The 27149-nt window shown below is 41.3% G+C and overlaps 3 protein-coding genes across 3 annotated transcripts; all 3 read left to right on the forward strand.

The window, feature by feature from the left end:
- Positions 1 to 2243: 2243 nt before the first annotated feature.
- On the forward strand, positions 2244 to 6813 carry KRT27 (keratin 27; the record flags this gene model as incomplete). Its single annotated transcript, XM_084862331.1, has 8 exons — positions 2244 to 2696; positions 3225 to 3307; positions 3673 to 3829; positions 4373 to 4534; positions 4608 to 4733; positions 6070 to 6287; positions 6515 to 6564; positions 6671 to 6813. 8 exons carry the CDS (start codon positions 2244 to 2246, stop codon positions 6811 to 6813), a joined length of 1392 nt encoding a protein of 463 aa, XP_084718457.1.
- Positions 6814 to 11669: 4856 nt separating this feature from the next.
- Positions 11670 to 16675, forward strand: KRT26 (keratin 26; the record flags this gene model as incomplete). Its single annotated transcript, XM_084861778.1, has 8 exons — positions 11670 to 12147; positions 12636 to 12718; positions 13228 to 13384; positions 13509 to 13670; positions 13765 to 13890; positions 14311 to 14528; positions 15657 to 15724; positions 16524 to 16675. The coding sequence occupies exons 1-8, from the start codon at positions 11707 to 11709 to the stop codon at positions 16673 to 16675; spliced, it is 1407 nt and encodes a 468-aa protein (XP_084717904.1). The 5' UTR covers positions 11670 to 11706.
- A 3158-nt stretch (positions 16676 to 19833) lies between these two features.
- KRT25 (keratin 25) lies at positions 19834 to 26877 on the forward strand (the record flags this gene model as incomplete). Its single annotated transcript, XM_084863718.1, has 8 exons — positions 19834 to 20274; positions 20566 to 20648; positions 21010 to 21166; positions 23563 to 23724; positions 23808 to 23933; positions 24752 to 24969; positions 25310 to 25377; positions 26506 to 26877. 8 exons carry the CDS (start codon positions 19834 to 19836, stop codon positions 26613 to 26615), a joined length of 1365 nt encoding a protein of 454 aa, XP_084719844.1. The 3' UTR covers positions 26616 to 26877.
- Positions 26878 to 27149: the final 272 nt, after the last annotated feature.

Consider the following 27149-nt stretch of genomic DNA (forward strand, 5'->3'; position numbering starts at 1 on the left):
TTCAGACACTCTTCACGGGAATCATGGCTTCCAGGGCTATTGAGACATTCTGAGCCATTCTGATTTCCCCATCAATGGCTCACAACTAGAAAGTGGCAGAACTGGGATACGAATCCTGATATATCTGATTCAAGAGTCCAAGTTAGCCCACCAGTGTGGCTCAGCAGTTGAGCGTCAAACCAGGAACCAAGAGGTCATTGGTTTGATTCCCGGTAAAGCACATACCCAGGTTTTGGCCTCAATTCTCAATGTTTCTACCTCTCTATCTCTCTCCCTCTCTCTCTTAAAAAATAAAATCAATAGAAAAAATTTTTTAAACAGTCCAAGTTCTTCCATGAATGATGGTGTACTTCAGGAATAATAACCTTGCCACCCAACAACTTAATGACCGTGATAAAAAGAAAAGACTTGAAACCAGAAATCCAATTAAGGTTCTACTAACTGATTTGAAAGAAAATGATAGTGACAAGGAAAATAGAAAAGAGAAAAATGCTTCAAGAGACACTGCAAAAGTAGATTCAAGAGGACTTACTGACCTATTGTCTGTGGGCTAGTAGAAAATAGCAGTTAGAGATTTCTTAGTAATCTTGAGCATGGCACAGTAATTCCACCAGCAACTAATGAAGAAAGATGCAAAAGATCAAATTTTGATGCCAACGTAATTGCGTGTTGAGTTAAAGTCAAGACAGAATATCCAAGTAGAAATGTTTGGAGGTGTCGTAAGGTGTGGATCTAGAAGGGAGGAAAGGATGGCGCTAAAGATGTATATTTAGAAAATGCATCTGGAGCCAAGAAGGGATGAGATCACCAAGAGAGAGTGTGTACAAATCAGGAACACCAAGCACAGAATGTCAGGAATGGCAAATTTTAGAGCAAGAAACTATGAACTACAAAAAAAGAAGAAGAGCAGAGATACAGAAGTGTTCTCAGAAAGCAATTATTAAAAATTCAGGAAAACTGAATTTAGTATCAAACGTGTCTAAGAAAGTATAGGAGAAGAAATATGAGAAATGATGACTGGATTAGTGATGCGGGGTAATTAGCCATCTTTGAGAGGTTATTTTCATAAAGTGGCAGGATCAAATTCAGGAGGGAGTAGGAAATGAAAAGTGGAGAAAATGGATGCAGAAACGTTTTTTAGAAATAATGAAAGAAATGTAAAAATACAAGAAATGCAGAAATAGCTCTGGCCAGGGTGGCTCAGTTGATCAAGGCTTGTCTAGTACACCAAACGGTTGTGATTCAATCCCCAGGCAGGGCACATGCCCAGCTTGTGGGCTCCATCCCCAGCAGAGGACACGTAGGAGGCAATCAATGTTTTGATCTACATCAATGTTCCTTTTCTCTCTCTCTAAAAATCGACAAAGACAACATTTTTTTAAAAACAATAAAATCCACCTATAATGCCACCACACAGAAGCAACCCTATTTACATTTTTTAAAGAAATCTAGAAATAGAAGCGAACATACAGGCTGTAGTCTAGCCCCTTCCTTTCACAGATGAGGAGTCTGAGGTCTACACAGGTTAACCAATACCTTCACTTACCCTGGTTAGCAAAAGAACTTAGACAGAAAACCAGTAAAGATGGAATGGTAATTCAGGAGGGATGGGGATCACAGAAGAATCCATCTAATGCTTCAATTTCCGCTTAAAGACCTGGTCATGTTCCTCTGGTACCATGAGCCCAAGGACTTGAGAATATTGAATATTTTCAACATATCAAAAAGAAGGATCATATTATCCGTAGAAAACCATAAATACGCTACTTCACTTTGATACCTCACTTGCTGGGGAGACGGGAGGGATGGAGTGGTGTTGGTTAATCAAGAGAAAGAGAAATTTGTCTATGACACTTTTTTATTCTATAGAGATTTCATACTCCTGAACCCTGGGAGACAGGAAGCCTTACTCATCCTAAATTTGAAATGCATCACTATAATAATCTTGATAATACTCCTTCCTGTCCCAATTTGGAGATAACATATAACCCCAAGGTAACTATCCACCTACAGAAAGGGACACAGTAGGGTAAAGACATTCATTAAAAAAAAAAAAAAAAAAAAAAAGTCACCCAATTATAAGTAATTCGTGATGAGCTGGCAAGCACCATTTTCCTGTGGGTTGCAAGATTCATCCAGAAACACCTGATCACGTGTATATAAAGCCAAACCGAACTGTTTGAGCAGGACATTCGCCATCAGAGCTTCGTCCCAGGCACCAGCTTCGCTCCAGTCTGGACACCATGTCTGTGCGCTTCTCTTCCGCATCCAGGCGCCTGGGCTCCCTGAGTTCGTGCGCGGGCGTGGGCTCGGTGCGGCTGGCCAGCGGGGGAGCCGGCTTTGGGGCTGGGAACGCGTGCGGGGTGCCGGGCATCGGAAGTGGCTTCTCTTGCACCTTTGGGAGCGGCTCCTCCGCAGGAGGCTATGGCGCAGGGCTGGGCGCGGGGAGCGCTTCCTGTGCCGCCTTCCTGGGGAACGAGCACGGCCTCCTCTCCGGCAACGAGAAGGTGACCATGCAGAACCTCAACGACCGCCTGGCCTCCTACCTGGACAACGTGCGCGCCCTGGAGGAGGCCAACGCCGACCTGGAGCAGAAGATCAAGGGCTGGTATGAGAAGTTTGGGCCTGGCTCCTGCCGCGGTCTGGATCACGATTACAGCAGATACTTCCCAATCATTGACGACCTTAGGAGCCAGGTAAGAAACACGATGTCATGGGGGTTAAGACCTCTAAGAGTATTTAGTTAGCTGCATGTACACACTCACAAATATATAAGCAACCACGTATAGGAAGCAGGGCTTTGCTTTCAGATTCTAATTCTCGGTACTTCGTTATTAATGTTAAGAAAATAATGGATATTAAAAATAATGTATATTAAAATTCTTATCTTTGAGCATGTCTCACTTAGCACCCAGTATAGAGTGTGCATATTGATGCATTTCATAATATCAAAATATCAAAAACTGCCCAATGTCTCCAGCTATACATTTATAGGCTTTGCTATCAAAAGAAATTTTTGTTGTTGTTGTTTTTGTTTTATTTTTTTAGGGGGGGAGGGGGAGTAAAAGAGGTCAGACTCAGATTTCCCATTGTCGAAAGAATCATCTTATTGTTGGAGACAGGGTGCCCGGAATATTACTATTATGTCACTGGTGACTTCCTTCAAGGAAATTTGAAAATTTGAAAAGGATTTCCTCACTGTTCTCTCATTCTCCATCCATCAGATCATTTCTGCAACTACAAGCAATGCCAGTGTTGTCTTGCAAAACGATAATGCCAGACTAACAGCTGATGACTTCAGGCTAAAGTAAGTAGAGCTGAAGAGAATTTTTTTTTTTTTAAGTTATTTAAGCACGTCACTCTTTTATTTAGGCTATTTGAGGCTGGCTCCATTCTTTGTTTCTATTTGTTTGTCAAATGTGTACTATGATAACTAGCCTGAGTTATATATTTTGCTTGGGAAGTTTGAGGGCTGACATAGATGAATGTCAAGATCACATGAAAGAACATGTTGGACTCTTTTCATTCTCTTGCTTCCGAGAAATGCACGTATTGCATGATGGCCCATCCAAGTGAAGCTCTGAGTCTATCTTAGCAGTTTGGCCTCAACGTTTCCCAGTGGCCTAAAAAGGGGCGCGACTAATGTGACCAAACTTCCAAACATTTTCTGAGGTTTGAGAACGAGCAGGCCCTTCACCAGAGCGTGGACGCGGACGTCAGCAGCTTGCGCCGGGTGCTGGACGAGCTGACTCTGTGCCGGACCGACCTGGAGATCCAGCTGGAGGCTCTGAGCGAGGAGCTGGCCTACCTCAAGAAGAACCACGAGGAGGTAGATGCCTCTCCACCCCACCCCCACCCACCCCAGCCCCATTCCACAACTGGCCTTCCTCCCAAACTTAAAAAAAAAAAAAAAAATACATTTCAGATGACAGATGTAATGTCTTAAATCAATTGCAAGAAGGAACCTGTCAATTTCTCCATACGGTTTGATTGTTTAGAATGTTTCTATTCATCCTCCTCTAAAGAAATGAACCCTAAAAAAAAAAAAAAATGTCGAACTTGTATGGATCATGCCTATCTGGCTCCTTTAAAAACATTCAGATCCATGCCCTAACCGGTTTGGCTCAGTGGATAGAGTGTTGGTCTGTGGACTGAAAGGTCCCATGTTTCATTCCGGTCAAGGGCATGTGCCTTGGTTTTGGGCACATCCTCGGTGGGAGGTGTGCAGGAGGCAGCTGATCGGTGTTTCTCTCTCATCTATGTTTCTAGCTCTCTATCCCCTCTCCCTTCCTCTCTGTAAAAAATCGATTAAATAGATATATTTTTAAAACATTCCGATCCTAGCTAACACGGTTTAACAACTTTGTTCCAGGAAATGAAGGCTCTGCAGTGTGCGGCCGGGGGCAACGTGAACGTGGAGATGAACGCGGCGCCCGGGGTGGACCTCACGGTGCTGCTGAACAACATGCGGGCCGAGTACGAGGACCTGGCGGAACAGAACCGCCGGGACGCGGAGGCCTGGTTCAACGAGAAGGTGAGCCCACGCCGGGGCGCTCGGAGCTGGCCTTGAGGTCCAGCCGCACCCTAACCTCACTCCTCCCTTTCAGAGCGCCTCGCTGCAGCAGCAGATCTCCGACGACGCTGGGGCCACCACCTCAGCTCGAAATGAACTTACCGAGATGAAACGAACTCTCCAAACCCTGGAGATCGAACTTCAGTCCCTCTTAGCAATGGTCAGTACAAAATCACTAAAAAAAAAAAAATAACAGCAACAACAAACGTTTCCTTTGGAAGCTAAGAAATAGTTCAAAGAAGAGTTTTCTTCTACATGATATGTATCCATTCATTATTAATGCTTGAGAGAAGGCACATTTGCACTGTGCACAGTAGAATCCTCTTTGCCTGAAAATTATACCTAGATGCTAATTATTATAAAACATGGGAAATTAGCAACTACAATTATTTTGGGGCACTCATAAAAAAAATAGATTTACCATGAATCTTCTCTCCCAAGTTCGAAGATCAGAAACCACTGAACATCTTCTTCATCTAGCATCCCTTTTGCCCACTTAATGAAGAGCACTTACATGTTCCTTTTTAAGTGGCACAAACAGGAAGCAGAGGCTTGAAGGTTGCCTACATACATGATGATAATAATAACCTTATTTATTAAGGGTTTGCCCAGCACTTTCACCCACACAAGTCCACAATAGCTCTGGGGCTTAGGCTGGAAAGACTATAATTCCTGTCATTATTTCCAAAAGGAGAATCTGAGATTCAAAGAAGTTAGGCAGTTTTCCCAGAGTCCCACAGTTGGATCCGAAGGAACCATAACTTCTCTCCAAATTTTCTAATTCCCAAGTCTATCCTTCTTTCCACAATGGCTAGTAGACCTCCAGATTTACCCACAAAAGAGGCTATAATTGTATATGAAATGAGGACTGGGTATAAAAATCATTGCAGATGAATGGGAAAGACATCCTCACCTTTATTCCGTGTAAACTTACAGCAAGCACCCCTCTGAGGGATAAACCCTATAGAAACCCACGTGGACCCACAAGCCCATGAATCAAAGGACTTAAAGATGAAAAGGGCATTCTTTTCTTTGGGTCATTCTAGTTCTGGAAAAGATACGCAGATCACTTACAGGATTCTTTTTTCATAGAAGAGCTACAGTCCTCATGAGACAAGGCTGTCCCGTGATTAGAAATGAGGTAGCAAAGTGTAGGGGAACTTTTATTCTGGGGGGACAGTGGAAAATTGTGTCAGACTCTACAAGCACAGGCTATATTGGGTGGGGGGGCCTCTATACACTGTGCCCTATGAGGAAACAGCTCCATCTTGGCTAACGCTCCTGGGTCTATGAGTAACATCATCAGCGGCTGTGTTATTCTCACAGATAAGAATGGTATGACACGTTAATAAAGGCAACCATTAATATGGAGCAAGTGGGATCTTCTGAGTAAATATTATTTGCATTACATAAAGATAGGGCTCCTAAATATCTATGTGCTCTGCCTTACTACAACGCCGTGACACTGTCTACTAAATTGTCTTCCTGACGCATAGAAACAGTCCCTGGAGTGCTCCCTGACAGAGACGGAAGGCAACTACTGTGGGCAGCTGGCCCAGATCCAGGCTCAGATCGGGGCCCTGGAGGAGCAGCTGCACCAGGTCAGAACCGAGACCGAGGGCCAGAAACTGGAGTACGAGCAGCTGCTGGACATCAAAGTCCATCTGGAAAAAGAGATTGAGACCTACTGCCGCCTGATAGATGGAGAGGATGGGTAAGGACTACTTCCGTTATTTAAAACCTTAAAATAACTTATTTTAAGGTTGTTAACTATTTTTTAAAATCAAGTACAAAGTATCTATGGCCTACATCATGTGTACCTAAACTTCTTCTACTGTTATTTAAGAATACAATGCTCTCCCATGCTAAATCAATATTTTTCCGTTTCCTTGGCAAAACACAGAGCAGAATTGTTAATACCAGCTCTCTGTATTCTTACAGCTCTTGCGTTAAATCAAAAGGCTACAAAGGACCAGGAAGTCAGATAAAAGGTAAACAAAAGCGGTGTTGAGTGTTTATTTGTATATGTTCCAAAGGACATGTCGTTTCCTCTTTATGAATTTGAGAAATCTTAACCATCCGTATGTGTCATTTTAGATGCTTCTAAAGGCACCGTGATTAAAACAATTGTGGAAGAATTAGATCCTCGTGGCAAAGTTGTCTCGTCCAGAGTTCAAACCCTGGAAGAGAAATCCACCAAAGTCACCAACATGAAGAGTGAACAGAGGGTGCCCGCCTGAGCCCCAAAAGAATGGCCTTCAATTAAAATGACAAATTGAAGCTAGATCCCTCACTAAGGGCCCTCTTATTTTTCTGCTTTTCTCCCAGTGAGTGAGGACAACTCATTTTTAGAGTAGTAACGTGTCTCTGGCTTTCTCTGCGGTGCTGTTTCAATAAAAGGTTTTCCTGTTGCAAGTCATTGTCACTGGTTCTGGTCAGTCTTTGCGTTGTAAACGTAACCCCCAGTTGGAGCAGAATTTTGCTTTAAACTTCTTCCGTTTAACTCAATGACCTTCAGAAATTAGGAGTAAATTTTAACAGGCAAAGTAGGAGGGGTCTTTTTCACATTTCTGTAAAGTTTTATATTGTCCTTCTTTGTATAAACACTTACTAAGCACACACTAAGTAATGAGACTAAAACAATGAACAAAATCTAATCCCTAAGTGCAGCATGACAGAGAAGTGGAAATAAGGAACTGGAGAATCAGAAATATCCTAAAAATGGGGGGGAAACCCAGTAAATATGGTCATATTTGAAGGTAGAAAGGAAAAGAGAGAAATGTGAGGACTAGATAAGGCAAGTGGTCGATTTCACAATGTTAGGCCATAAAACAAATCTAAGAAGACTGATATCATAACAAGTATCTTTTTTGGTCACGCTAGAATGAAACTAGAAATCAATAATAGCAGGAAAATTGGAACTTTTAGGGGGGAAAAAAAAAAAGAAAAAAAATATATATAAATTTAACAAAATACTCCTGAGCAAATAATGGGCCAAAGAAATCAAAGGAGAAATAGAAAAATACATTGAGACAGATGAAAATAAAAATTCAATTTACCAAAACTTATGGGATGCAGCAAAACAGTACTAAGTAGGAACTTTATAGTGATAACTGCCTACCTTAAGAAAGATGAAAGATTGGGAGATCCAAACCGGTGGCAACGTAGGTGGAAGCTACACTCACCTCCTCCCAGGAATCAAACTGGAATGACAACTATTGTAAAACATAGAACAACCAACCTGAATAACCAACTGAAGACTAGCTGAACAGAAGTCCTATAACCAATAATTTACAAAGAAAGCCACATCGAGACGGGTAGGAAGGGTGGAAATGCAAAAAGGGCTGGCTTTGTTCCCACAGGTGGCAGCTCAGATCCAAGAGGGATATCTCAGCTGCAAAGATTCTCCCTGAGGAGAGTGGGGTCTCAACCCCACACCAGGCTCCCGAGCCCAGAGCACCAGAGCCAGGAAGAGGCGCCCACATAACATCTCGCTGTGAAAATCACCAGGGATTCTGTCTGCCAGGGACATAATAAAGTCCACTCATGATAATCCCACAGCCAACATCATACTCAATGGGCTTTTCCCTTAAGATCAGAAGCAAGACAGAGATGTATGCTTTCACCATTCTTATTCAATACTAGAGGCCCGGTGCACAAACTTCATGCACAGGTGGGGTCCCTGTGCCGCCAATGGAAGCACTAATGTCTGGTGGGGAAGGGCAGGTCCCAGCTGATCTCTGGGCCCTGGGAAGCACATGGACCCCTGGGCCTCTGTGCACCCCCATCTGCCTGAGTCACAGTGCCCGAGTCCCCACAAAGAGATGCAGTGAGCACAGCCAGACACAGTGGTCTGGGGCACAGCATGAGCCTCTGGGCCACCCAGCAGTGCCACACGGAAGCCAGGAGGGCAGTGCACTCTCTCCTAGCCAGCCTTGCAGACCTGCACCTGTGTGAACCCACGGGGAGCCCAAATGGCTCCTGCGGTCCCAGTGGCTGCGGCCCAGCTCACCTGGAAGAAGCTGTGCAGGAACAGGGCAGGCTCCTCGCAGGTGCCTGGCACTAGCACACAAGGATCCCAGGTTTGATTCTGGTCTCAGTTGCAGGCTCAATCCCCAGTAGGGACCATGCAGGAGGCAGCTGATTGATGATGTTCCTCTCTCATCAATGTTTCTATCTCTCTATCCCTCTCTCTTCCTCTCTCTCTAAAAATCAATAAAAACATATTTTTAAAAAGCCAACTATAAGAGTTTCCTAAAAAAAAAAATGAAAAATGAAACTGCCTTATGACCCAGTGATTCCACTTCTGGGAATATTTAAAAACAAAAACAAAAAAAAAACACTCATTCAAAAAAGTGTATATGCACCCTTATGTTCACTAGAGCATCATTTTCAATAGCTAACATATGCAAGCAGCCCAAGGACCCATCGGTAGGGGAGTGGATAAAAAAGCTGTGGCTCAGAATCAGTGTACTTAACCACAACATAGCACCATGCTAGGGAGAACCTCATGAGCCTACCTTCCTTCTCGAAAGGGCCGGGATAAAAACAACCAAGTGCATTCTAACTCCAGTTAGTCCAAGATTAAGCAAAGTCATCAGCGTCTCCTTCCCAAACAAACCAGGGAAGCCATTTTGTGGGAGGAGTTAGCATTCTAGAATCTGATTCCAGGGGAGGAAAAAACTAGAAATCTAGTGACAAAACAAACGTCATTCATGTCCAAGAGAAATACATTTCTAAACCCCGCTAACAAATGCAGAATGTGAATTTCAAAGAATGGCAAAAGATAGTGTAGCATGTTTGAAGCGAAACACTAAATTTATCAGGGGCAAAATTAGTGTATGGTCATTAGAATAAGATGATATAATGAAAAACTTAATTCTGAGATAGCTGACGTAAACACTGAGTAACTTAAAGTTTAGTTCAAGTACAGTATGCACGTTATATAATGAATGTTCTAATATCTAATATATTCTGAAAAAATGATAATAATATGTGGCTGAATACATGTATCATGAATAAAATAACCATTCTCAGGGAAGAAATACTAGTACATGGATAGAATTTGTTAAATCTATCTCCCTCTTCCAGAAAGGACTAAAGCTAAATTATTATTTTAGAAGAAATTTATGATGAAGAAAAGTCAGGAGAGTTGCTCGTATGAATAGCAGATGAGAACATTTTGAGGAGTTAAGCATCAGATATTCCAGTCTTGCTTTGACATAAAAATGTTTCGTGATCTGTGTGGCCACGTAGCTTCAGAGTCAACTCATCTTCCAAATGGTCCTAATAACATATGCTTAACTCATTTCACAAAAGACTGCAAGGTAATTATTGCTTATAAAATATCTAGAGACCAGTGGTTTATGTTAATAATACTTTGCAGTCTCATAATACCTCTTATAATTCAAGAATGATAAACTATTACACTGATGAACTACTCTGTTTTTCTTGTTTTATTCCTGGGTGATATGAGCAAAAGATTAGAATTTTGATCAGGTCACAAAAAAATCAGTAATAAGTTCCTGAATATGAGCAGCATCTTTTAACTCATTACACATTCTTCTATACATGAGCAAGTGGTCTGAATTTCAGTTTTCTATTAATTATCTTAAAATATTTTGGTCAGCCTTAACGGGTTTGGCTCAGTGGATAGAGCATTGACCTGCAGACTGAAAGGTCCCAGGTTCAATTCTGGTCAAGGGCATATACCTTGATTACGGGCACATCCCAAAGGAGGAGGTGTGCAGGAGGTAGCTGATAGATGTTTCTCTCTCACTGATGTTTCTAACTCTCTATCCATCTCCCTTCCTCTCTGTAAAAAATCATAAAATTTATTTTTTGAAAAGAAAGAAATTATTGAAAATATATTTTTTGGTAAAAAAAAAAATCCATGCATTCTGGGCCACCCAATATTCTATCTTTTATGGATAGTAACGTTGGAGGTTTTTTCAAACTAGTCAATATCCACAACCTTGAAAAAAATTTCATTCAGAACAAATTACAGTTTTAAAGCTATCCAAACCCATAATTAGTCAACCAATCAATTTGTACAATTATAAATGATAGAGACCTGACCCTTCTGACATGGTCACTTTATTATAATAATTTAAGTAATTAACATTTACAAAATGTTTGTGCCCTTTAAACTGTTTTATAGTCATTAATCATTGGAATAGCTCAACATTCATTTGAGACTGTTCAACATTATTATTTTCATTTGCCCATAGGGAAATGAACCCCAACCAGACAGGTTAACTTCCCATGGCATCAAGGCAAGAGAATGAAAAGCCTTCATTCTTAATTAACCTTTTATTCAGAGTACCAAATCACTGGCTTTCTAGGTAATAATGAAAATGCTCCTCTTCACCTATTTAACTCCCCACTCATCAACATGAGCACTGATACTCGCCTCTCAAAATAATCCATGATGCCTTAAGTACATAAATTTAAACTAAAAGGCAGTAAACAATATTTTTGAGGTAGAGAAATGAACAATGTGGAGACAGAAATTAGTTGAATTGACATTCTGTTCCTGGACTCAACCAAGAAATCTCAATACAATTAACTTTCTGTCAAGGCCCCACATTCATTCTTTTTAGTGAAAATGATAAGCAAAGTACTTCTATTATTTCAGTTTTTTAAAAAAACAATTAAAAAACTCCCATCACCAAAGGATCACTCTATATTGAGAATATCTGATTTTAATAAGAAAGAAAACACTCAATAAAGCATAAATAATAATAAAGATACTCCATAAGCATTTACAGAACAAAAGCAGTAGACATTTCCCATTTGACTTATTAAATTTTTGTTCTATAGAGGGATAGAAATGAATCTATCCCAGAGGTCAAAAAGCTGTCTGTTTAAGTTTGACCTTTGAGGCTATGACTCAATATTACTCCGCCTGGCGCCTCTTCATATGAAAAGATGTCCTCGGGCACTTTTCCACCTACAGCCTGGACAGTATTGACAACCACCCAGTTATGAAAAACAACAATTAGAGTATGAGCAACATTTTATTATAAATCGGCATAATAAAGGCTGAAGTGACATACCGAATCCTATAAAAGGCCAACGGGAGTACATACTTCGGGTGCTGCGCTTTGGCTTTGCTCAGCTGTGCTGTCGCCATGTCCTTTCGACTTCCTAGTGGATCCAGGCGGGTCTGCTCTCAAGCTGGCCCTGGCCGGCTGGCTGGTGGAGGGACAGGCTTCGGGGCTGGGGATGTGTGCGGTGGGTCTGGAGCAGGAAGCAGCTTTTCTTGTTCTCTTGGGAGCGTTTCTTCTGGAGGAGGTTTCTACAGCGGTGGCGGAGGGCTGGCGAGTGGTGCCTGTGCTGGGTTTCTTGGGAATGAGCATGGCCTCCTCTCCGGGAACGAGAAGGTGACCATGCAGAACCTCAACGACCGCCTGGCGTCCTACCTGGACCACGTGCGAGCTCTGGAGGAAGCCAACACAGACCTGGAGCAGAAGATCAAGTCCTGGTATGAGCGATATGGGCCTGGTTCTTGCCGGGGACTGGATCATGACTACAGTAGATATTCCTCAGTCATTGAAGATCTGAAAAGCCAGGTAAGAAATACGGATTGGCAGACTTTTATTATAGATGTGAGGTGTCCATACTCTAAAAACAACACAACATAGCAAATGTGCTTAGCAACTATAAATGATGAATTCCTAGTGGTTTGGGGCTGATAATAAAAATTTATAGAATGAATGAATGAAAAAGAAATAGTTTTAAAACTACAGAATCATTCTGTTGATCTTATATTTAGCTCATAGTTTTTAATCAAGAGTAGTAAAAGTATTCATGGTTATAAAACTTGCACTTTGGCTCTTAAGTTCTAGGCATTTGTTATCCAAGGAAAATCCAGATTCTTTTTAATGTAGAAAAAATTGTACTAAAATAAGATATGTACACAGATAATAATTTAATTTAAAAAATTAAAAAATTGTACTAAAATAGATACTTGATGGGGTAAGAAGATAAGAATCACATTAAATCTGGAGTTTTCCTTGACTTTTGAAACTTAACATTTTGCACCATCTACCCTATTTAGATCATTTCTGTGACCACCTGCAATGCCAGCATTGTCCTACAAAATGACAATGCCAAACTGACCGCTGATGACTTCAGACTGAAGTAGGTAAAACATAAAGTCATTCATTATAACAAAGGGGGGAAGACTATATTTGGAGTAAAGAACATATCTTTTGCTTTAAAAACCAACATGATTTCTTTTATTTAAATTCTTTATTGTTTAAAGTCTTACATATGTCTCCCCACCCTCACCCCCCTACTTGTACCAACTTGTTTTTATAAAGTCAGACTAGATCACTGAAGAGATTAAATGCATCCTTATAAAAAATAAAAATACAAAATAAAATAAAAACATAGTAAACTTGAAACCATATTTTCATTCAGCTCTTAAGCATCTTTGGATGACAAAAATCAACTCTGAAAAACAACTCCTCCAAAATAATATCCATAGATCAGTGGGGATTCCAAAGGGATCCATCGCTTTGCCATCACAATCAGCTTCAGCAGTGTGTATAGACGTCCTGTCTCAGCACATGAAATGTCTGGAGAAGGCAGGCGCCCTTGGCCCCTGCCTGCGATTACAATTCCCACGCTCTTCAACGGCCTTCCAGGTATGAGAACGAGCGTGCGCTGCACCAGAGCGTGGAGGCCGACATCAACGGTCTGCACAGGGTGATGGACGAGCTGACCCTGTGCACCGCTGACCTGGAGATCCAGAGCGAAGCCCTGACTGAGGAGCTGGCCTACCTGAAGAAGAACCATGAGGAGGTCAGGACACTGCGGGCAGGCGCTGTGTCTATCAGGTTTCCTGCCTCGGGCTCACTGTTCACGTCACAGCGCTTTTGATTCTCAAAAATTCCACCTTAACTAGCCACGCTGATCCCTTCTCCAGGAAATGGAGGTCCTGCAGTGTTCGGCTGGGGGCAACGTGAACGTGGAGATGAACGCGGCCCCGGGCGTGGACCTGACTGTCCTGCTGAACAACATGCGGGCCGAGTATGAGGACCTGGCCGAGCAGAACCGCAAAGAGGCCGAAGCCTGGTTTCACGAGAAGGTACGTCTGTGGCAGGTCACACACCCGGGTCAAGGGCCTGCTTGTTCAATAGGCCCCCAGGCCGGCCACTAACCCTCTGACAACTCTGCTGCAGAGCGCTTCGCTGCAACAGCAGATCTCCGACGATGTGGGAGCAGCCACCGTGGCCAGGAACGAGCTGATGGAACTGAAGCGCAACCTGCAGACCCTGGAAATAGAACTCCAGTCCCTCGTGGCCACGGTGTGTAGGAATCACCACTGATTTGAATGTGTGTGTGTGGTGTGTGTGTGTGTGTGTGTGTGTGTGTGTTATGTATGTGATAAGTAAATACAAATATCATATAATAGAATAGGTAACTAAGTATATGTAACTGAAATGATAAATATACCTAACATATTAATATATTAAATACATATAAAAATATTAAATATCAAGAATTTTGTCCGTAAGCATTACTTCTGACTCATCAATCCCCCCCAAAAAAAAATTTTAAAGAAACTTTTTTCAATGAAAAACATTTTTTTTAACATTGCTAATGCTGATTTTGATTGAAAGAATTTAGACTCCACACAAATATTTCCTTCCACCTTGGGAGTGTTTAAAAGAGGAACGTGTCGTTGATGGGCTCCACAGGCAAGCCTTGCTTTGTTCTTCTTTCAGAAACATTCCTATGAATGCTCCCTGGCAGAGACCGAGGGCTATTACTGCCTTCAGCTCCAACAGATCCAGGACCAGGTCGGGGCGATGGAGGAGCAGCTGCAGCAGATCCGCACGGAAACCGAAGGCCAGAAGCTGGACTACGAGCAGCTTCTAGATATCAAAATATTTTTAGAAAAAGAGATTGAAACGTACTGCATATTAATAGATGGAGACGGAAGGTAAATATTAACTCGTGGAAAAACATAACCTAGTTATTAAAAAATGCATCTCTCATCAACCAGATTTTCTCAGTATACGTGTATATTAATATTGTGTCCTAGAATGTCCTGCTCTAAAGAGCATACCTGGCTTTGGCCTCTGAAAGTTATTATTGCATCCAGTTGAAATGAAAACAGGCAGCAAAATCAAATGTTTTAGTCTGTAAAATATTTGCAGTCCGCTAATATATAGAACACGTAACTGTGGAATGTTGAACAATTCCTCTAATCCAAGTGGCTTTCTGTGATTTAGTATTGAAGTACGTTTCTTATCATAACACATCCTCTTTTATTTTTTACTTAGTTGCCAGAATGACACCCTTGGGAGAATCTATGCACACTGCTTAAGCTCTTTCAACCCGTTTCTTTATCGGTAGAGCTATGATAACACCAAATTCATACTCTGAAATACTTGGAACAACAGTACCTCACTATGTAGGGAAAGTGCTATGACAGTGGCTTGCACACAAAGGGACTCGGTAATCAGAGGCTATTCCTAAATCTTGCCCAGGGTCTCACCATCACTTAGCATCTTCCAAGACTAGTGTCAGTCTTCACAGCGGATTCTCTGAAGAACCCTAACAGTGATGGCTCACTCCTGCGAACAACGTGCTCTTTACACTGTTCACTTTTCACTTCTCTTACCTTTCATGCCATGTTAGAGGCAACTTTTTACTTGCATGTGCTTCCTTTTCTTTTCAACAATGTAAACTTCTGTGTCTTGGCTGTACATTTTCTACAGCACACAGTCTAGTGCCTTCTGTACAGTAGACACACCAGCCGTGTTCATTGACCAGGTGATGGACTGAAAAGTCAGTGAGAATTTGGAGTCCCCTTATTGTTAGATGAAAGAGATAATGTCTGATCACTAGGGAATTTTTTATTCATTAATCTAAACATCCACTTAGATTAAACATCCATTTAATCATTTTTACTGTATTGAAGTCATGAAAAAAGTTACTAATGTCTGTTAAACATAAGAATTTGAATCTTCCTGAAACTAGAACTCCAAAACTTTTATTCCCAATTCATCGTTATTTATGAGCTCCCGGATGAAATAAATGCAATAACTTACTCTTCTCTTCGCAGAAAAAGCAAGTCCACGTGTTACAAATCAAAGGGGTGTGAGCCTGTAAATTCCGAAAATCAAGTCAAAGGTATGGGAGGATTTTTACTTGTTGTAAATCTTTTAAACTCCAGCAATTGTATTAAATAAGTCAGTTATTTCTATAAGCTTATGACAGTTCTTTATATTTGTATTTCATATTCTTATAGAACAGATGTGATCAAATTATGAAATTACTGAAATGGGGAACCCATCCTCAATATCTTTTTTACTTAGAAACTATTATTTTCCCAGTTTCAATGCTTTGATAGCAGAGCTACTTTATTTTAAACCACAAAACTAGGGCAAGATGATTTTTAAAAGAAGACATTAGTTGCTCCAGGCTTGAACTTGCCTAGCATTTACATGTTTTAATAATCCATGTTTCATTTTTGCTTTCAAACATCCATTTCTCTAAAAACAGTGGTACATAAAAGAAAGAAAGAGACTACTGGCCTTGCTAAGCATAGACATTTCATTTGCCACAAACTTTCAAACACCATTTTTAAAAAGCTTACCCTTTGTAACTAAATCCCTTTCAACCTGTTAAGAATGTACACTGACCCTACATGGTTTGGCTCAGTGGATAGAGTATCAGCCTGAAGACTGAAAAATCCCAGGTTGGATTCCAGTCAAGGGCATGAACCTTGATTGCAGGCACATCCCCAGTAGGAGGTGTGCAGGAGGAGCTGATCGATGCTTCTCTCCCATTGATGTTTCTGACTCTCTATCCCTCTCCCTTCCTCTTTATAAAAATAAATAAAATAAAATAAAAATAAAATAAAAATAAATAAATAAATAAAATATAATAAAAAAGAATAAACACTAAACTTTCCTTTGTTTTATTTTAGACTCAAAAGAAGAAACTGTTATTAAAACAATGGTTGAGGAACTAGATCAACTCAGCAGTGTCCTTTCACTGAGGGTCCACTCAGTTGAAGAAAAATCCTCTAAAATAAGCAATATTACAATGGAGCAACGAGTACCTTCTAAGACACCATAATGAGAGGGACGACGGGGTTGCTGTTTTTTAAAGCCTGCCTTCGCAAAATCCCACTGGCTAAGTAACCCAAGGAAACCATTCAGTTCTGTTCTTAACAAATAAAAAGGCTAGACTTTGTTTTCCTTCTCTTCCTTACTCATGTTCTTTGCATGTAATCTTTGGGAGTGCATACTATGTAATTCCATCTATATGGTATTCTGGAATAGACAAGATTATAGGCATAGTACGGTGCCAAGGCTGTGGGAGAGATTGACTACAAAGGGATATGAGATGATTTGGGGGCGGAGTTAATGAATTGTTCTGTATCTTGGTTGTGGTGGGGGTTACATGACTATGTGTTATAAAAACTCATAGAACTGTATGTTTAAGATGAATTTTATTCTCCGTATATGAAACCTCAATAAATCCAATGAAAAAGAACTGCAAAAAGTATTGAAGGAGCCAAAACCGGTTTGGCTCAGTGGATAGAGCGTCGGCCTATGGACTCAAGGGTCCCAGGTTCAATTCTGGTCAAGGACATGTACCTTGGTTGCGGGCACATCCCCAGTAGGGGGTGTGCAGGAGACAGCTGATAGATGTTTCTCTCTCATCGATGTTTCTAACTCTATCCCTCTTTCTTTCTCTCCGTAAAAAAAAAAAAAAAAAAAAAAAAAAATCAATAAAATAAAAAATATATATATTGAAGGAATATATCCTAAAGAAAAACATGAATATATTCAGCATTATTAATAATAGCAACAAAAAATGCAAACAATCGGAAGGTCTCCTAATAATGGTTAAAAAATTATTTGATATTAGGTTTGGCCCAGAGTAATATAACGAAATAACAGGACTTTACACAGATAGAAATTTATCTCTTTGCCACACACAAATCCAGAGGTAAGGTATTCAGGGCTGGGCTGGTATCTTTGCACCAGAGAATCCCCAGGGACCCAGCCATCACAGCCATTCCAGCAGGGTGGAGGAAAGGGGGACGATGGGACAGAGACTTGTGTCAGCTGCGTCTTAGATGAAGTATCTAGAACACACTAGTACATATACTTCTGCTTACATCTCATTGGCTAGCTTAATCACATGACCACAATTAGTTACAAAGAATGTAGAGAAAGCAATCTTTACTGTGGGTAGCTATTGCTCAGTTAAAATTTTGGGGGACCAACCAACAGTTTCCATCTCATTAGACACCTACCAATTCATGCTCTAAGGCTGTAAGGTAAACAAAGAAAGTTACAGGGCAAGACATATAACACAGATGACTCACCTAGGCATGTGTGTTTACATGCTATGCATTTATGCAAATGCATGGAAAACCACCTGGAAGGCTACAGACATCTGGAATGGTGAACTGTGGTTGCCTGAGAGAGTAAGGAGGAGAGAGAAAGAGGAAGGTGAGAAAGGATTGTAACATTTTACTCTATACTCTTAGATCCTGCTTGGTTTGTTTATATCAAAAGAATGTCTTCATGCAGAGAGTAAAATTATGGTTGCCATGTTCATATCAGCATTATTCACAATAGTCAAAAGGTGAATGCAACCCAAGTGCCCACCTATTGTTGAATGGATTAAAAAAAATGGTATATAAATGCAACAGGACATTATTAAACCTTTAAAAAAACAAAGAAATTCTGACACATGATACAACTTTGAAGCCAGTCACAAAAAGGCAAAACGATGCATTATTCTACTTAACTTGAGTCCCCAGAACATAGTAGGTGTTTTATAAATATTTGTTAAATGAATGAATGAATGAATTCATATGTTCATAACTGTGTCACATAAATGTCCATGGAAATTTTGTCCATAAGCCAATTTCCAGATTTTTCAAAAAATTCCATAATATTTAGGGTTTTCAATAAGTATATGGGGATCCCCACCCAGTAGATAGCTAATTTACTGATGACTTTCACCTAAGCTAAACCACGAGATTAAAAAAACAGATGAAATATTTGCTTCCAGGTTGGCATCAAATTTTGCTGGGTCAGGAAATAAGTTAATATCCTTCCAAACTCCCACAACTCATAACAGCAATTAGGGGTGTGTTCCTAATTGCCAAAATGGATAAGAGAAGGCAGCTCTGCCTAACTCTTAGTAAGTGTCAACAAAACATGATGCTTGTCAGCCAAAATGGAAGCTACTTCCCATCGGAAACAGTGGTGAGTGAGAATGGGGGCGGGACTGGTATTGGAAGGACCAGAATGGGCATATCAGGATCCCAGTTCTGTTCCCTACTTAAGTGGAAAGAATTGTACCAATAAAATGTGTTTAAAGTCTCAAAAACAGCTGTAACCGGTTTGGCTCAGTGGATAGAGTGTCAACCTGTGGACTGAAAGGTCCCAGGTTCTATTCCGGTCAAGGGCATGTACCTTGGTTGCGGGCACATCCCCAGTAGGAGGTGTGCAGGAGGCAGCTAGTGGATGTTTCTCTCTCATTGATATTTCTAACTCTCTATCCCTCTCCCTTCCTCTCTGTAAAAAATCAATAAAATATATTTAAAATAAAAGTGAGCCGAAGCTGGTTTGGCTCAGTGGTAGAGCGTCGGCCTGCGGACTGAAAGGTCTCAGGTTCGATTCCAGTCAAGGGCATATACATTGGTTGCGGGCACATCCCCAGTGGGGGGTGTGCAAGAGGCAGCTGGTCGATGTTTCTCTCTCATCGACGTTTCTAGCTCGCTCTCTCTCTCCCTTCCTCTTTGTAAATAATCAATAAAATATATATTTTTTTAAATAAAATAAAAGTGAAAAAATAATAATAAAGACTCAAAAACATCAAAATCTGCCTCAGCATAAAGAGCCCAAAACCATGACGCCAGATGGCTACGGTGTGGCGGACTGATGAGTTTTATCTCCGAAGGAGGGGAGGAAGAATGACTCACTCCCAATTTTAAAATGTAATAAGGAACCTGAAATGGCTCCACCCAGACCCATTTCTCAGATAACCACCGACCCCAGGGCAGCTGCCCAGCAAAGTCAGTTACTAATTAGGAAAAATCATCCAATTATGCGAACTTGCTGAGGCTGGCAAGCTCCCTTTTCCTCTGTGTAGGCAAAACAGCGTCCAGAACCCACTTGAGAATTGTCTATAAAAAGGCACACAAAACAGGGGCGAGGAGAAGGCTGGGATTCAGGAGAACAGCTCTGCTCCGCGCCTGCCCGGACACCATGTCTCTCCGACTTCCCAGTGGCTCCAGGCGGGCCTGTCCCCGTCCCACCACCGGATCGCTCCGGCTCTCGGCTGGGGGATCCGGCTTCGGGGCTGGAAATGCTTGCAGCTTGCCCGGAATTGGAAGTGGCTTTGGAAGTGGCTTCTCCTGTGCCTTCGGGGGCAGCGCGCTGGGAGGAAATGCAGGCGGGAGCAATTCCTGTGCCAGCTTTGCTGTGAATGAGGGGGGTCTTCTCTCCGGGAACGAGAAGGTGACCATGCAGAACCTCAACGACCGCCTGGCCTCCTACCTGGACAACGTGCGCGCCCTGGAGGAGGCCAACGCCGACCTGGAGCAGAAGATCAAGGGCTGGTATGAGAAGTTTGGGCCTGGCTCTTGCCGCGGTCTGGATCACGATTACAGCAGATACTTCCCTATCATTGATGATCTCAAAAGTCAGGTAAGAAACTACACCCTGCAATCATTTCTGTGAACTTGCATTTCTAAAGGCTCTTGGCCTTTCCTCGCTGAATTCTAAACGCATGTATCATCCCTCCTTGTAATTTCCTAAACGGAATTTCCATGTAGCATTAGAAATAAGCAGGAAGTAGATTCGTTTGGTTAACCTCGTGATTTAAAATGTCACTATATTAATTTTGATTACTTCCATTTTCTAACCTTAAAAAAATAACCACTTTTTTCATTGATTGTAATAAGTTGCCTTTAAGAAAATTAAACTCTCCATTTCTAGATCATCGCTTCCACCACCAGCAATGCTAGTGCCGTGCTACAGATCGATAATGCCAGGCTGACAGCCGATGACTTCAGACTCAAGTAAGTAGACTCTCCGAGTGAAAGAACCCATGGAGGTTCATGGGAAGCATTAAACTGGATTTATTTTTAATCCCTCCATTAAATATTAAAATACCGGGCTTGAGAGCAAACAGGATGCTATTACTTTTTTATACTGTTGCCACAAGATATAAAGTATGAACTGCCAGAAAAGAAACGTTCAATGCCCTAGTTCTTTTTTTGTCAAAGAAATGCATCAAAATAAATAATAATTACCATACAAGAGACTTTGAAAATGTCTCTTGTGGCCACATGGGGCACCTCAGAATTCTATTTGCTCATTTGATTGTTGACTATTTCTCCAACCATGTGACCAACTGGAACATCATTGACGCCCTTTAAGGTATGAAAACGAGCTGGCTCTGCACCAGAGCGTGGAGAGTGACGTGAATGGGCTGCGCAGAGTCCTGGACGAAATCACCCTGTGCAGGACCGACCTGGAGATCCAGTACGAAACCCTGAGCGAGGAGATGACGTACCTCAAGAAGAACCATAAAGAGGTGAGAGCTGACTGTCTCTGCTTTGCTGCCCCTCTGCAGACACGCCCCACCTGATAGGAGATCACACACTTGCCTTCTTAGACAAGAAATTGGTCCTAACAAACCACTATCAGACAGACATGAGGCCTGAGTTGTCTTTTGAAGTGGCGAAGTCTTTGTACAGATTCACCCTTGCTCTCTCATTGTTTCCCACGGGAGGAGGAGGGGGACTGGGGAGGAGAATAATCATGTTTTCCAGACCAGTCAGGGTTAAAGAGCAGTATTCAGCTAGATAATTACAGCTATAGGTAATTAAAATGGTACGCTTAAAAGATTATATCTAATGAGATAGAAGATGCGTACTGTAAGGACTGCCTAAGGAAACTAGATCTAAATTTCTATACCACAGTGGCAGGTTTAAAACATTTACGCCGTACACACATTAAGTATATATACTTAATATTAATACATATTCTTAGTAAGTGTGGCTACAAAAATAATGAGACTGGGATTAAACTGTTCCACTACAATGTACACTTCCAAATAAATAGTGTATGTCCAAAGTGGTCATCATGGGAAGCTAGATCCTAAATTAGAGCATACAGCCACTACTGCAGACACATCTCTGGGATTGCTTTCAGAACCGCTGTTTCCTGTAATATCTTTATTCTTTGAAAAGGAATTTGATGTTTTTAAACAGCCAAAAAACTTCTCCAAGTCAAGCCAAGTGCTTAAAGGAGAAAAGCTAAACATGCAGCTTGCTTGGTTATGAGGCTGTCTTATAAATTTAAGTATTTGAAGAACGACGTTTGTATAAATATATGGGTTCAAGTATGGCTATAGCTCCCTGGTGGTTACTCAACAAATGTTTGATGAACTGAATGCAATTGATTTCATTTTTTTAATGACTCACAGACAAACCCCCGTTGCATCTTTTAATCTGTTTCTGTTTGAACTGGGGAAGATTTCCCTAAATCCTCAGAAATAAAAACCCCACCTGGAGAGAGACAAGGCATGGGGACCACCAAGGAGGAACGAATGCTAGAGTCACCAGAGGGACTTGGTACAGGGAGGAAAGTCAGCCTCGTTGGTGTCATTGGGACCCATCCAGGGCCCGGGACATGGATGGGGAGGAGGGTCCCAGCAGCAGAGGCGTAAGCCGCTCCGCGTTGTCTCAGTGGTACACAGACTCAGTGGTGTCTGCCATCCACAATCTTAGAATGACTCACTGCATCCCAACAGCACACACCTCGGATGAAATAATATGCAAAACTGCTTCCAAGCCCTCTGATGATGATAATGATCATAATGACTAGCATTTATTTAGTATTCACACGCCAGGCAGTATTGTTGGTCTTACTACTATGTCACATCTTCCAACAACACAGAGAAGGATATTATTTGTTGCCTCAATTTCCAGATAAGAAAACTGGGATTTGAGGTGAAGCATCGTTCCCAGGCAGCTACTACAGGGCAGGACCAAAATTCACATGGAGATCGGTTTGACACCGAAGTCCATCAAGACACTATAATGGCCTGCGTAAGCTTAATAGCTTCATAGACAGCTAAGGATTCTTTAGAAGATGATAAATAAGTTTATAATGATAAGCAGGTCTAAACATAGAAACATAAATATGTACTTATAGTTATTTCAACTGTTCAAAATTATCCAGACTCAGCCCCTCCGCCATGTTCATGCTAAGTTCAGGATATTGCTGAGCAGAGAACACATCCAAGCTGGTCTCAAAATAAAATAATGACCAAGTCCGCAGAGGTGGAGACATTTAAGCTATAAATGAATAGAAAAAGAGATGACATCACTCGTTCTATATATTTGTTTAATTTTTTTTTTTAATATTTTTTATTGGCTTCAGAGAGGGAGAGAGAGAGATGGAAACATCAATGCTGAGAGAGCATCATTGATCAGCTGCCTCTTGCACGTCCCCTTACCGGGGATCAAGCTGTAAACCCAGCCATGTGCCCAGACCAGGAGTTTAGCAGTGACCTTTAGGTTCATAGGTCCACACTCAACCACTGGGCCATACCAGCCGGGTTCATTCTATATATTTTAAGGACTTTCCTTTGGTAAAGGAATTAAGACTTTTTCTGTGCAGCAGAACTATAACTGATAGATGACTTGGAGATTATGAGCTGGAATTGGGTTCATCAGAGAAAAGACCTCGGCAGCAACTAAAACTCCAAGAACGAAACAGGCTATTTCATGAGGCAGAGAGTTCACTGTCGTTGAAAGTGATGTCTGCTGGACAGGATATATAAAATGTAAAGGGAGTTCATTGCACAGACTGGGAGAGGGAACCAGGTGAACGCTAAGAGCCCTTCCAAAGCTAGGCTTCTCCAGCTTCCAGACTTTCTATGAGCTCCCTGCTTAGCTGAGCTGCACACTTTTCTGCCTCTAGGAAATGCAAGTTCTGCAGTGCGCGGCCGGGGGCAACGTGAACGTGGAGATGAATGCGGCGCCCGGGGTGGACCTCACGGTGCTGCTGAACAACATGCGGGCCGAGTACGAAGCACTTGCCGAGCAGAACCGCCGGGATGCGGAGGCCTGGTTCAATGAGAAGGTGAGTCTCTGTCAGCAAACAAGCCTGCTGCATGTTGGTGATGCTCACACCTGAGTTGTGCTCCCTCATGTGTTACCTTCCAGAGCGCCTCGCTGCAACAGCAGATCTCTGAGGATGTGGGCGCCACAACCTCCGCCCGGAATGAGCTGACTGAGATGAAGCGCAATCTGCAAACACTGGAAATCGAGCTTCAGTCTCTCTTAGCCACGGTAGGAAAGGACAATGTCTTAACCTTTTAACATAATTAAAAGGTTATTTTAATTATGTGCCGGTGGGTTTTAAAGCTCTTAACCATATTGCCTGACCGGGGTGGATCAGTGATTGAGCATTTACCTATGAACCAGGAGGTCACAGATCAATTCCTAGTCAGGGCATATGCCTGGGTTGCGCACTTCACATCCAGTGTGGGGCATGCAGGAGGCAACTGATCAACTGACTTTTCTCTCATCATTGATGTTTCTATCTCTCTCTCCTTCTCCCTTCCTCTTTGAGATCAATAAAAAATATATACATATGTTTTTAAATCTCTTAACCATGTTCAGAATATCTATATATATATAAAAGCCTAATGTGCAAATTGTCCCCTTGAGAGTTTGACCAGGAGACCGATCGCTCGTTGTGATGTGTGCTGACCACCAGGGGGCAGCGCGGAAAGAAGGGAGGCCCCGGCCAGCAGCCGGAAGTCCTTGATGAGCCCTGATCCCCAGCCAGTCCTGGGGACCCTACATGTGCATGAATTTCCTGCACTGAGCCTCTAGTATGCATATATTGTTTTATGTAATTAACTTAAAGCATTAAGAGAGAATAGGATTGTATCTAGAACAGCTAAAACAGCAACATCAATGTCTTTAGACTTGTTCTTCCAAAAAGAAAGACTTGCTCATTTTAAGAATGACATAGTCTTCTTAACCATGTGTCCACAGGAAATCAACAATTATAGCAGAGCTAACAAGAGGAGAAAGTCATATGTCAAAGCAAGTTTGTATATGTGTGTATCCGTCTCAGTCTCTTCATTGTTTCCTTACAGAAACAGTCCCTGGAGTGCTCCCTGACAGAGACAGAAAGCAACTACTGTGGGCAGCTGGCCCAGATCCAGGCTCAGATCGGGGCCCTGGAGGAGCAGCTGCACCAGGTCAGAACCGAGACCGAGGGCCAGAAACTGGAGTACGAGCAGCTGCTGGACATCAAGGTCCTCCTGGAAAAAGAGATTGAGACCTACTGCCTCCTCATAGGTGGAGATGACGGGTAGGTAAAATAATCTACAAAGAAGTAATAAAATGAAATCTGCATGAAACTTAGATCTCTGGAAACTGATATGACCACATTTATTATCATAGTCACTAAATATTAAACATGATACTCTACTTCCAAGGTACAAATTAGCCACATCTTATAAAACCAAAATGCAGCAAGCCCTTTATTTACGGTATGAAAATGTAAGACTCACCTCTTGATGCTAAAGCAGATGTAGCCCACTGACATGTGCTCACCAGACAGCTAAATAAAATGTAATAGTGAATTGGGAATTGAAGGGGTTCTCTCCAATTCATTCTTTTGTGATGTTTTCAACAACATGTGTTTACAGGGCTTGCAAGGCTGGAGGTTACAAGTCTAAAGATTACGGGTCTGGAAGCATGGGAAGTCAAGTCAAAGGTAATTAAGAAAATTCTGTTTTTATGCTATACTACTTCATTTTCAATGCACAGCCTGATTGCCTTTATATTCCCAGAATATATATTATATATTATATGTAAGAGTGGATAAAGATTTGTAGTAGACAAATTTGTAGTGAGTGCTAGATGTCTGTCTTTAGAGATGTATGCTAATTTTTTTTAATATTTTTAATTTTTTTCTTTTTTATGCTAATTTTAAACAAAGTAACATGTTGCCATATTTTTAGCTAATCAAAATTTACCAAAAACTGAGTCCAAGTGTTTGTGCTTATTGAATAGTTCACCCTATATAAAAATCCTATTATTCCTTTCATTGATATTCTTTCTTACTCATTTTTTAAGTTTATTGTGTTAAAACATACTAAACACAAGTTTTAGTATCTTAACCATTTTGGTGTACAGTTCAGTGGCATGATGTACATTCATATTCCTGTGCAACCATCACTACCATCTATCTCTAGAACTTTTTTCATCTTCCAACACTTAAACTCTATACTCATTAAACAACTCTCCATTCCCCCCCCCCAGTCCCTGGCAACCATCATTCTACTTTCTGTATGAATTTCACTAGTCTAGGTACCTCATATAAGCAGAATCATATAGCACTAGCTCTTTTGTGACTGACTTATTTCACTTAGCATAATATCCTCAGGATTTGTCCATGTTGTAGCATGTCAGAATTTCCTTCCTTTTTATTTTTTTATTTTTTATTTTTTATTGATTTCAGAGAGGAAGGGAGAGAGAGAGAGAGAGAGAGAGAGAGAGAGAGAGAGAGAGAGAGAGAGAGAGAGACAACAATGATGAAAGAGAATCATGGATTGGCTGCCTCTTGCATACCCCCAATTGGGGATCAAGCCTACAACCCATTCCTGACTGGGGAATCAAACCGAGACCTCCTGGTTTATAGGTAAATGTTCAACCACTGAGCCGCGCTGGCCAGGAAAATTTCCTTCCTTTTTAGTACTGAGTCATATTCCCTTGTATGCTTTTACCATATTTTTTTATCCATTCACCCATTGATGAATTCTTGGGTTGCTTCCACACTTTAGCTATTGGTATCTTATTCATCTTATCTCTCTAAAATCTCCTTTTAAATTTTAATTTTTAGATCCAGCCAAAGCCATCGTGGTTAAGAAAGTTTTGGAGGAAGTAGACCAACGCAGTAAAATACTGAGCACCAGGCTCCACTCCCTGGAAGAGAAGTCTCAAAGCAATTAATTTGAGACACAAGAGCTAGCATATGCCAAGTGCTTTCCGAGAAGAAAACGCATCATATATCTGTCCAGAAAAAATGAGCAAGTCTAAAAAAAATGTCTGTCCCTTTGTCTTTCTGTTACTGAAATATAACCTCTAGCCATCAATAGTGATATCTCCCATTCATCTGGAAGAACGTCACATACAAATGTGATTGACTCATTTGAATTCATTATAGAAAATGTTGTCAATTCTTTGTGTTCAATAAACCTTCCTTCAGCAAGTTATCACTGATGGTTTTGTCTTATATTTAAAATGTCTGTGGCCAAGATATATGAACACTTAACAGCTTTTCATTTATATAAAAACTTTTTAAAAATTAACAGATTTTCATGAGGCTTTCTCAACAATTCAAAATGAGACAAATTCAGAATGAATAAAAACACTTGCACTTAAATCCCCAATTTGCCATACTCTGACATAATAAGTCTATTCCCTATCATAATAGCTAAAATGTACACATTTCAGGTTCATATGTAAAATTTGGATAATAATACT

This window comes from Pipistrellus hanaki (genome assembly GCF_964339955.1).
Source record: "Pipistrellus hanaki genome assembly, chromosome: 16".
Lineage (NCBI taxonomy): Eukaryota > Metazoa > Chordata > Mammalia > Chiroptera > Vespertilionidae > Pipistrellus > Pipistrellus hanaki.